The sequence below is a fragment of the Cibotium barometz genome, chromosome 23 (genome assembly GCF_041138505.1).
Source record: "Cibotium barometz isolate CiBa-2024 chromosome 23, ASM4113850v1, whole genome shotgun sequence".
NCBI classification, from domain to species: domain Eukaryota; kingdom Viridiplantae; phylum Streptophyta; class Polypodiopsida; order Cyatheales; family Cibotiaceae; genus Cibotium; species Cibotium barometz.
The window spans coordinates 9,021,926-9,033,407 of record NC_141068.1 but is presented as its reverse complement, the minus strand read 5'-3'; the positions used below and the strand labels follow the sequence as shown (position 1 = coordinate 9,033,407).

General features: G+C 46.2%; 1 protein-coding gene across 2 annotated transcripts in view; it reads right to left on the bottom strand.

The window, feature by feature from the left end:
- Positions 1-965: 965 nt before the first annotated feature.
- LOC147625598 (uncharacterized) overlaps positions 966-11,482 on the bottom strand; it is a 36,138-nt gene continuing 25,621 nt past the window's right edge. Inside the window, exons 6-7 of one of the 2 annotated variants that reach the window (XM_086817115.1) lie at positions 1,868-2,099; positions 966-1,358 (exon numbers count right to left, since the gene is read on the bottom strand). In XM_086817115.1, the coding sequence (XP_086673241.1) occupies positions 1,355-1,358; positions 1,868-2,099 (236 nt within the window). In that variant the 3' untranslated portion in view covers positions 966-1,354. Of the gene's footprint in view, positions 1,359-1,863; positions 2,100-11,482 lie in introns of those variants that run through there. The other variant, XM_086817116.1, reaches the window with a different exon arrangement.

Genomic DNA, 11,482 nt, shown 5'->3' with positions numbered 1-11,482 from the left:
GTTCACGTTTGAAGTTCTTGACAACTTTTTTGCATCTTTTCTGCTCACTTGGCCTTATTAGCTCTTTTTTCAATGGCTATAAATTGAACGAACATAAATCATCACATTATGAACCTTGACCATCATCTTGCATACATCCCTATCACATGGTCGTCCTTGCTAACAAAACATGGCATCCATCGAAAGCAACCCTACCAACATCTCTTTCAAACAACCCCATTCACTGAAAAGACTTACATACAAGAGTTCATAGCCATTCACCAAGCCCACAAGACAGTCTTTGAAATCCCAAAACCTTCACGTTGCTTTAGGTTTAGGAATGGGATGAAGCCGCATGAATGAAAATACAAGCATCAGCCCAATGGGGCAAGGTAAGAGCTTTCTTCTAGCAAAATCAGGTTATGCTGACTTGTATGTCACGACATAACTGGGCATAACATAATCAATAATTCAAGCTAGTTTCAATTGATACAAGGCGATTGGAGATTCACTTTAACATGAAAAATAAAAGGAGTCTTTAGTAGGCATTAAGATGGTATGAATTTGACATGAAAAATCAAACGCATCTTTAGCAGGCAAGAGGGATCATCTTTAGTAACCTGGCAAACTCTCATTCCAGACTTCAGAGAGCACTTCATAGATGTTGGCTTGGATAGGGATCCCACTATCTAGCAGTTTATCCATTCTGATGGGTTTTTATCTGACCGTGGATGCCACATGCAGAACATTACACATGCAGCTGATCATGAGTCATAGAAGTTCCAATGGGTCATAGAATAACATTCGTCGGCACTAGATGCATTTGAACTTCCCTGAGAATGGGCAAATCACCGCTGGAAAGACGAGGAGAAGATCAAATGCAACCTCTACAGATCTAAACCACACAAAGAAGCACGCCTTTGAGATCCCTAGAATATCCTATTTTTTATGCAAAAATGAACTGATCATTAAATAATTTCGGCATGAAGATGGAAATTTTCAATATGGATCAAAATATCAGACTGAATGCCAGATATCCACTGCAAGTACAATTAGCTGCGACCAAAATCCTACCCATACATAAGCTCTAAATGACTGATTGTTCTTAATTTTTACTGCTAAAAGACACTCTTTACATTCCTAATGGGCTTGCAATTTGCAGCTACACAAAAGGTTGCCCCCAAGTGCAGTCCCTCGCAGTCGTAAAGCAGAATATTAAAATCCTACACTCCATGACAAAATCTTCATACCTGTATCGTCTTTTCCTTTCTCCATGTCTGTGTTAACCAACCTTTTCAAGGCTCTGCTAGCCCTGTATCTCAAGCTGAGAGAGCTAGCAGCAAGGGATGCCACATTGCACAGTACAAACCTGACCTCACCTGCATCAATTAGAACAGGCTAATGGCTCAAAAACTTTCAGCTTCTACTAAACTTTTACCTGGCAAAATAACCACAAGTAATCTCCATTGAACAGCAGGCTCTTTTCCTAGTGCCTATTGCACTATGCAACCCAGAAGGGGATGAGTCTGAATCCCGACACTGTGTGTACATAAATACATATATATGTACATACATATACGTGTATATATGTGTGTGTGTGTGTGTGTGTGTGTACAAGTACATATACATATATGAATGTATATGTATGTGTGTATGTATATGTATATATACATGCATATATACAAATATGAATGTGTATATGTATATATATGTCTGTACTTATGTTACATATATACATACATATATATGTATATACACATATATACATGTATATGTATAGGTATATATACATGTATATATACATACCAAAAGAAAATCCATCAACTACCTCATATACTTTGCAATGACAAAACCTTGTTTTCTTAGCACTCACATTCTACTGTCTTACCATGGAATCTCTTGTCTATTATATGAAAAAAACTTTCCAGTATCCTCCCTTTTGAGTGAGTCGAGTATCTCAAGAAGCTTCTCTGCTGAAGTTTCTGGGGTGAACAGCTTCTCTGGGGGTATGTTGCGCTGATAAGGCTTTGATAAGTCAGTGTCAACAACTCCAGGGTGTATCACAACACAAATAACAGGTTCTTTTCTTCGTTGGCACTCCACTGCGAGAGTCCTTGTAACTGAAAGCATCAGGGAAAGATTGTTTGATTGTAGCTGCTCTCTCTCTCTCTCTCTCTCTCGGATGGCATCACTGTTATGACCACACTTTCATGATGTAGCATCATGGAAACTTTACCTTATGTAGCTACTTTCATACAGTTTTAATGATTTCCATGGTTCAGTATTCATCATGGATACGTTGTACTACCTTTTTGGTCTCATAGACCCTGTCATTATTTTGAAAACTTAAGCTTGTGTAGCTACTTTCGTACAGTTTTAATCTTTTCAATGGTTCAATATTCATCATGGATACATTGTACTACCTTTTAGGTCTCATAGAACCTCCCTCCCTCTCTCTCTCTCTCTCTCTCTCGTCTCATAGACCCTCTCTCTCTCTCTCTCTCTCTCTCTCTCTCTCTCTCTTTTTCGTAATAGAAGATATATTACCAAAATTACTTTACAAATGGCCACATGGCCGCGATGTGATGTACTAGCTTTCCCTCACTAATTGCTCCGAACCACAGGTGTAGCTCTTCGAAGTACCCTCATCCAATATATAGCCGTGTCATTTTCCACCAAATGAGCTGGCCGCAAGGAAGAGACTTGCCACAATAGTAGCCCTTTTATACGACCTATGTGAGCAACTTTTGTATCAAATATGAAGGCATTCCTAGTTAACCAGATATGCCACAAACCTGTCCACTTGAAAAAATGAAAAAAAAAAACTAAATGTTTTGGGTTATCTGGCCCATTCGGAATCTTGCCAAAAAATCTAGTCTTTAACCTTCACGGGCCTATTTGTCAACGCAATCCATAAGCGAGAGAGAAAATCCCCCACCTTCTTTGCTACCGGACATGAAATGAAAAGATGCGGACATGTTTCCAAGCATATACTCCAAAACACACAATTACTAGAAGCAATCCACCGCTTTCGCAACTGGTCCCCAATGGTAGGCCTCCAACTAGCATGCGCCATAGGAACACCTTCCCTTGATAGGGAATCTTAGACCACCAGCCCTATAAGATTACTTCCTTCCACCAAGCCCTACTCTTCCTGATGTTCCACGATCAACAGGCAAGTAGGGTTCAGTGGCAGTACGCTAGACAATGCCTTAAGGCTTTCTAAATGCCTAATCTAGCCAAGGTTGTTGATCCTCCAATTGAGGAATATCACCAAACGGTGTAAGTGTTGCTCTCACCTTCTCTCTCTCTCTCTCTCTCTCTCTCTCTCTCTCTCTCTCTCTCTCTCTCGCGCGCGCGCGCGCGCTACACATAAAACTTGGATGTCATCATAAGAGATAGCGACAAAATGTGAGTTCTACAAATAACATTTTTGAGACTCGTCGCGGATGATATCCCGAGGTACATGCAGCTCCACTTGTCACATGCCATGCACATCGCGATTAGTGATGCTTGAAGTAGCCTCCCACCACCTCTTAGTAGAGACTAGGAGAGCCGAGAACATCTTATGAGAGGAGCGGATATGTAAAGTATGCACCATAGGGGAGGTAGAGGACGAGGCCCACAATATGTTCAGATAGCCAGCGTATTATGAGATACGGGGGAGATTTCACTGCCTCTTTCAAGAGGGGTTTTGGTCACTGGCACGAGTGATGCAGTATGAGGACCAGAGATGTCTCGGGATGTAAATGATAGAGCTTAGATGACATAGATGCTCCTGATGGACTCAACAGGTGGCGTGGCAATGCCCTCTATGGCCTCACTACAGAGAGCACCCCAAATGTGGCATGCTGCCATACTGTTGATGATCTCCCACCTTTGATAGAGCCTGTGGTTCTCCTCCCAACAAGGGCATTTGATAATGGGGGTGTCATGGCACTATGATGAGAGAGAAGAAGGGCAAGGTCATGTCCTGTCTCCTCATATGCTAGGGCTAGTGTTGTCTCAGAAGCCCAGGCTACTGCCCTCCAGGTGATGGTGCAAGCTGATGCCTGGTCCATGGTAAAAATGCAGAGGATCCGCAATCAAACATGATGCACCTTGGGGAAATCTCAAAGGCAATGTTGTTGTTACTCCACAGCATGTCCACATATAGAACAGATAGCCAGCCGACCTTCAACTACCAGCCAGATGCCCACTGCTAAGCTCTTGTGTGCTATCCGCCAAAGGAAAAGAGTAATCTTCCGTGCCCGGAAGCTGTCCCACAGATGCCTCCAAATACTATGGAGGAAGCGCATGGGGATGCCATGTGTTTGCTAGTGTGCTGCTGCGGCTGGCTTACTATCGACCTCTGGCATTTGGATCCTATGGCCCGAACGGACTGTGTACTCAAAGAAGGGGATGTTGCGAGCATCATTAGGAGTGAAGGGATCGTGCCACTGCCACTCACCAGGATCCCATTGTAGATGCATCAGTGGCCGGCCCTCCTATAACCATAGACTCCAAGATCTCTCTTCAGTCGGATGTGGGTAGACGTGTCATCTGTGGTTATGAAACCCAATCTCTCACCCTCTGTAAAGTGCATTTGCTGAGATTCTCTGTCAAGAGGAGGAGGAAAGGGGAGGGAGGGGGTCCGCTCAATCTGCCATGTGGCCCTAAAGAGAGTCACGAGGGTGCCTCCCAGTGTGCTATTGCAGCTGGCATACTATCAATCTCTAGCATCTAGATTCTATGGCCTAAAGGTACTGTGTACTCAAAGAAGGGGACGTTGGGAGCATCCTCAGGGATGAAGGGATCGTGCCACTGACACTGTCACCCACCTATATTTGTGAGAAATCCCCAATCCAAAATCCTAGTCAGCTTACAAGGAATTTTGTATCAAGAATTTTGAAGTTAATAAAACTTGGACGTGTTGTCTGACCAAGCATGGCAAACTTCATGATTGGACTTCTTTTCCAAGGAACCATGATTGGACATGCTTCTATTCCGAAATGGGAGAGCATAATATTGCATGCATGAATGGACATGCTTCCATCCCGAAGTGGAGAAGTATGATTGGACATGCTTCATTAGTATGATGGACTATGCACTCTTACCATTATGGGAGAGTGTATAGATGGATACAAGTGTATGGAACAGATGGTACTCACCTTAGGCACATGCACAATAAGTTGTGATTTTGAGAATGCTTGAACATTTAGGGATTCATCTTAAAGCATCGAACTTGTGCATAATACTAGTTGCTGATCTAGTGACTTGTATTTTGCAAAAAATTAAGCATGTTTCTTACTTAAACTACTTTCAATTTTGATAGTTTTACAAGATATGTACCTTTTAAGTTGGAGGTCGATTTTGAGGCCTTTCCCTTCATCTCTTAGGAAAACAAAGGCTGGAATCGAAATCAAAGGGATCGAAAACCCCCCGGGAAATTTTAAATTTTTTTAAAAAATAATTTATTTATTTTTTCGGGTGACGTGCCGACTCGCCCAGGCTATCTCAGCAACTGTCTCTTTAGTTGCACATGCAAATTCGTTTTAGAACTTGAGTTATAAGCATCTCTTTCTATTTTCCAAAGAGGAAAAGAGAACTAACTCTTTCTATTTGCTGATAAAGGAAAGTTTCCCACGCAAAACTAAACATGTATAAAAGTTTTCCATGCAAACTAAAACATGTGTAAAAGTTTCCTATGCAACCTAACATGTGTAATCTTTTTCTATTTTGAACTAAGAAAGCTTTTTAAGAAAGGAATTCACCTATAAAAGGAGGTGATTTCCTTTATTTTGGAGGAGGAGAGTTCATGTAAACTCGTGCATTTTTGAGAGCAAGAAGGCAAGAAGACTAGCTTCTTCTCTACCAAGTGTAGAGAACCATTTTTCAAGAGAGAAGGCTATCATGTGAAGACGGAGGTGCCACTCAAGAAGAGACTTTGAAGAGTTGAAAAAGAGCTTGCTAATTTTCTTCATCAAAGGACTTCACTCTTGTGAGCATCCTTGCCACAAGAGAAGATAACCGGTTGTGTGACCCATTGGTAGGCCATTGGGGTGGCACACAAACGGGTGAGTTTCTCCGACACTTGTGTGTGTGTGTGTGTGTGATAGGCCACCACATACAAACTAGGAGATTCCAAAGGCTTTGTTTTCTATTTTGTTTGATGGCGGTACCATGCTGATTCAAATTAGCCCATACACTTGTAAAATTCTAGAAGAATAATTCATATTCCTGTGAAGGGACCCGACCGTTTCGGGTCTATGCTGTGTCGTCTCTCTCTCTCTCTCTCTCTCTCTCTCTCTCTCTCTCTCATTTATTCTTCCATCTATTTGGCTCAAGTATTGTTGGCTAAAAGTTCACAAGTTTTACTTCAATTTTCAGCCATGCTTAAAAGTGGATAAATGTGATTTAGCAGTGATAAGCTTGTTACGCAACCTTAGCGAGTTTCTATGGTATCAGAGCGGTGTTATCTTCCCTACCTTGTTGGTGATTAAAGACAATCCTTGGGAACAAGCCTTTTACTGCTAAAGAAGAAGATTTCAACCCACTGAGAGATCAACATCGCTGGCTCATCCTAGTGACTCAATGGAAGTCTCTTCTTCAAGAAGAAGAGATGGTGGTGTTGACAGGGAAACGAGGCAAAGTGGTGATTCTCCACGAACTTCAAGATCCTTTGGCCAAAATGAAGAAATACGACGTAATTCTCATGCCTATGGTGAGGAGGCGCTTCTTCGCCGAATCGAAGAAATGGAGGACCTGCTGACCGATCCAGATGTGCAAGCGGTGGTGTCAAAGAAGGCCATCAACCATTCCAAGGTATCTCATTTTGAAGATTATGTGAAGAAATCAGATTTAGGTGATCCTATGCTACTTGCAAAAGAATACCTCTATGAGAAGGGAATCTTTGGTCCCGATCCATCTGGGCAAGCTGTTTTCTTGGAGCCCTACATCATAGCTTTCTCTAATATATCACCAACAAAGTCACCCATGATGGTGAAAAAGGCAGCTGTTCAAGATACCAAGGAGAAAGAGAAGAAAGAGACCTGCAAGCTGGGAGATCGAAGTGTGAATCTGCCATATTTTGATGGGAAGGACCGTGACATCTCAAAGATCTTAGCCTTCATCCGGGAGTTTGATTTGGCTTTCAAAAACCGGAACTTCTCAAAAGAATCTAAACTCCATCAGGTAGCTATACATCTTTTTTTTTTTCGAGAAAAGATCCTTTCATTAGTTATATAAAAACGCCCGTAGGGCTACAAAAGATCCTCTCCTACTCATAAGAAAACAGAGCACAGATCCAAGCAAGGCAGCTAGGGCATAGTCACAGGGGACGGAGGGGACGGAGGCTTGGAACGCCGGGACGGCACAGGGACGGGGACGGACGGGGACGGACGGACGTCCCCCACGGAACGTTGCTCACAAGGGACAGCACAGGGACGGGGACGGCAGAGAGCCGTTGCGGCTGCCGTTTTTGGCCGTTGCGCCCGCCCGTTTCTAGCCCTTGGCTGTTGGCTCTTTGAGGCTTGGCCCTCTCTCTCTCTCTTGCCCTTGAGGCTTTCCTCTCTCTCTCTTGCCTATCTATATAAGAACAAGCCTCTACAAGGCTACAAGCACACACAAGTTCACAACTCTCAAGGCTCAAGCTTCTTGAATCTTCTCTCTTCCAACTTCCAAGTTCCAAGCTCTAGGGCCTAGGCTCTCACCTCTCCCTCAAGCCTCTTGAGTCTTGACTCTTCCAACTTCCAAGCCTCTAGGCTCTCTCTCTCTCTCTCTCTCTCTCTCTCTCTCTCATTCCGCAAGGCTCAAAAGTCAAGCCATCTTCAACCATGGCATCCTCCTCACGTGCCGAGGCTTCTCGTAGAAGGACAACGGGATGGACATGGTGGGAGGAGGTTAACTACACCACATCCGTTCATGGAGGCGGTTCTCGGCCATGGGTATGCAAGCTTTGCCCGTACCGGCGAACGGGTGGCGCCAACAAAGTGCGAGCCCACCTCTTGCATGAGAGTGGGCATGAGGTGAGGTTTTGCACGAATGTCACGCCCGAGAAGAGACGGGAACTTCTTGACAAGCTTAGCGTCTACGAAGCGGTCGAAGCGACAAGAAGGACACCACGAGTGGCCGTGGATCCCGCGACGACGGGGAGTGGAACTCAAGCCTCTACAATGGAGTCATGTGGTGGATCGGGATCATGCACACCATCACCTTCACCATCAAGTCGGAATGTTACTCCATCCACGACACCGGCACCCTCCATCTCCACGGACTCTCAATCATTACGTGGCCCACGGCGACAATCTACACTTGGGGAGAACTGGAACCCCAAGTTGAAGGAGGAGGTGGATATGGCGGTGGCCCGCTTCTTCTTCCACGACCACATTGCCTTTCAAGCGGCTAAGTGCAATCGATCATTGCCAATTCATCATTCATGTTTTCATCATCCTAGTCCCCTTCTCATTAGTAAATTACTTTCTTGAATAGGTCGGAATACTTCAAGGTCATGATTAAGAAGATTGGGGAGTATGGCTCAACCTATACGCCCCCCTCATCCGAGAGCTTGCGCACTACATTGCTCGAGAAGGAGAAGCGCATTGTATAGCAAGCGGCCGACAACACAAAGCGGCAATGGGAGAGGAACGGAGTCTCCCTCGTTGTGGATGGATGGAGTGACACCCGCAAGAGGAGTATTCACGGCATGGTTGCATATTCCCGCGGAGAGATGTACTTCATCTCATCTCATGATGCATCCGGCACTGGGAAGAGCGCGGATGTGCTTACGGCGGAGTGGGCTACCACCATGGAGATCGTTGGCCCCGAGCATGTAGTGGGCTTTGTTGCGGATGGGGAGCCTTCCAATAGGGCGGCGGGAGCTATTCTCCAAGGTATGTATGGACATGTCACGGTGTCCTTTTGTATGGCTCATTGCCTAAACAACCTCCTCAAGGACATCGGGGCATTACCATGGATCAGCCCGCTCATTGATGAGGAGGCCAACACCATGGTCTCCTTTGTCCTCAACCACCAAAGACTTCAGCATGAGTTCAACAAGAGGTCCTGTCTCTCTCTCCTCAAATATTCCGACACCCAGTTTGCCTACAACTTTCTTATGTTGGGCCGGTTGAAGGATTGTAGCGGTGCTTTGAGGGGGCTTTTCCTTAGCGACGACGAGTTTGTCGCCATGCAAGAGTCCCATACAAACACTTGCCAAGAGTCTAGGCTACGGGCGGTTGACGCCTCTTGGTGGGAGCGTGTGAAGACCACAGATGCTATGGTGAGGCCCATAGTCCACCTATTGAGGATTGTAGACGCTATGAAACCATGCATAGGCAAGGTCTACGAGGCCATGGATCGCATGATAGAGAAGTTGAAAGACTTCATGCCTGACGAAGACAGATAAGAGGAGATCCATGCCTTGTGTCTAGGAAGGTGGAATTCCTACTACTCTCCATTGCATGCAGCAGCTTATGTGGTGGACCCAGAATTCCAAGGCAACAAGCAGGAGAGCGACCGGGAGGTGAGCGCTGGATGGAGGATCATCTTGGATCGTCTTGTGCCTGATGCATCGGTTAGGCGCAAGATCAGGGACCAACTTTTGATGTACAGGTCATTTCATGGCTCCTATGGCTATCATGATGCACAGGTTGACCGCTCCAAAGTTGGTGCGGCTCTATGGTGGGAGGACTTTGGTTCAAATGGACCGGAGCTGCAGCAGCTTGCCATCCGCATACTTAGCCAGGCCATCAGCTCCTCTTGCTTGGAGCAACTATGGAGTACCTACAGCCACATTGCCTCTAGGAAGAGGAACCGACTCGGGGTAGAGCGTGCCAATGACCTTGTCTTCGTCAGCGCGAACTTGCGAATGCTTTGCAAGAGCGTGACCAAGAAGGCAGATTCCTTCACCGAGTGGGAGATGAGTCAACAAGAAGAGCAACAAGAGGATGAGGTGCAGGAGCAGCATGCCAGTGAGGATGAGACTGAGGATGAGCTTGATGCTTCTTTGGCACAAGCTACCCATGACCATGAGGCGAGCACTTCACGTGGATGATCATTCATGGATCATGATTCATGGGCCTTACTACTTAGCTCTAGCCTCTAGCCTCTAGTCTTCAGCACTTTTTTGTCATTGACTCATTTGAGTCCGTCCATGTATTTTGCCTCCTTAAGGCTTAGTCCTGACTCCTAAGTCCTGACTCTTGAGTCATGACTCATTTTGTATCTACTTAATTATTAATATGACTCAAAAGATTACCATTTTAGTGTAAATTTGTGCTCATTTTGATGTACTTCCAAAGTAGAATAAGTGTAGAGTAGAAAAATATTTTAAAAAAAAGTATTTTTTGAGTGCCGTTTCCTCCCCCGTCCCCGTTCCCTACTTATGGCCGTCCCTCGTCCCGTCCCCGTCCCCTGTCCCTTGACTATGAGCTAGGGAGACTCTCCCTAGGTGCAGAAAAGTACAAATATCAGTACAAAGAACCGAGGGGCTATATCATACAATAGGAGGGGGGAAAAGCCAAACAGGTGGCATGTAGTGCCAGCAGGGGGAACCCGCGTGTAGGGTATAGAAGGGGCCGCTACGCCAAGTGGTGTGAAAGGCCTGGCGCGGCAAGATCGCCTCATCCGAGTCACCCCGGATGCAGTCATACTGTCCTCGCAGGGTGTGGATCAACTCCTGCCAAATCCCCCGAACAGTCTCTGCTGGTGGCTCCAGTCTCCCCTCAAAGGCCCTGAAACACCGGGCTCTCCAGGTGAACCAGATGGTGAGGCTGCTGAGGAGCCCCCATCGTAGATCCCTCTCTTGTGTCCAGCCGCAGACGAGAAATCCGGTGAAAGAACCAGGCGAGGCTGGCCCCTAATGAATCTGATGGCCTGGCTGTCCTGCTCCGTCTCATAGCCCAGAGCAGGCCCTGACGAAGTCGACCAAGCAGCGGCACCCCACGTATACATATCCTCTGGAGAGAGGGCGGCCAGAATGCGCAGCATCCGCAACCAAATCTGCTGCGCCTGAGGACACTCCCATAGGCAATGTCTCCATGTCTCCATAGGGTCGCCGCATCGGACGCAAGCCGCCGGAAGACTGCTGTAGACAAGCCAGGTGCCAACTGCAGAGCCCCTGTGGGCGACCAGCCACTGGAAAGTCGAGATCCTGCGTGCCTGTCGACTAACCCAAAGCTTGGTCCAAAAATCCTCTCAGAACTCCTGTGAGAGTCCCTGTATCCGCCAATGCTCCGATGCAGCTGGAGAGACCATCCTCCTCGCCGTCAAAATATGTCGCCCCAACCGAACAGTATACTGGAAAAAGGTGATCTCTGTGGCCTCGAGGGATGCATAAGGATCATGCCACTCGTACTCGCCAGGGTCCCACTGGAGCCGGGCCAAGGGGCGCGCTGCATATGCCCATATGCGCCAATCAGAGTCCACATCTGCAGGGTCTGGGTCAATATGCCACTTCCGAGAAGCGACGGCCACTACCCGTATCCTCTGAAAAATGCACTCTGCAACCAAAGGCGATTCCACC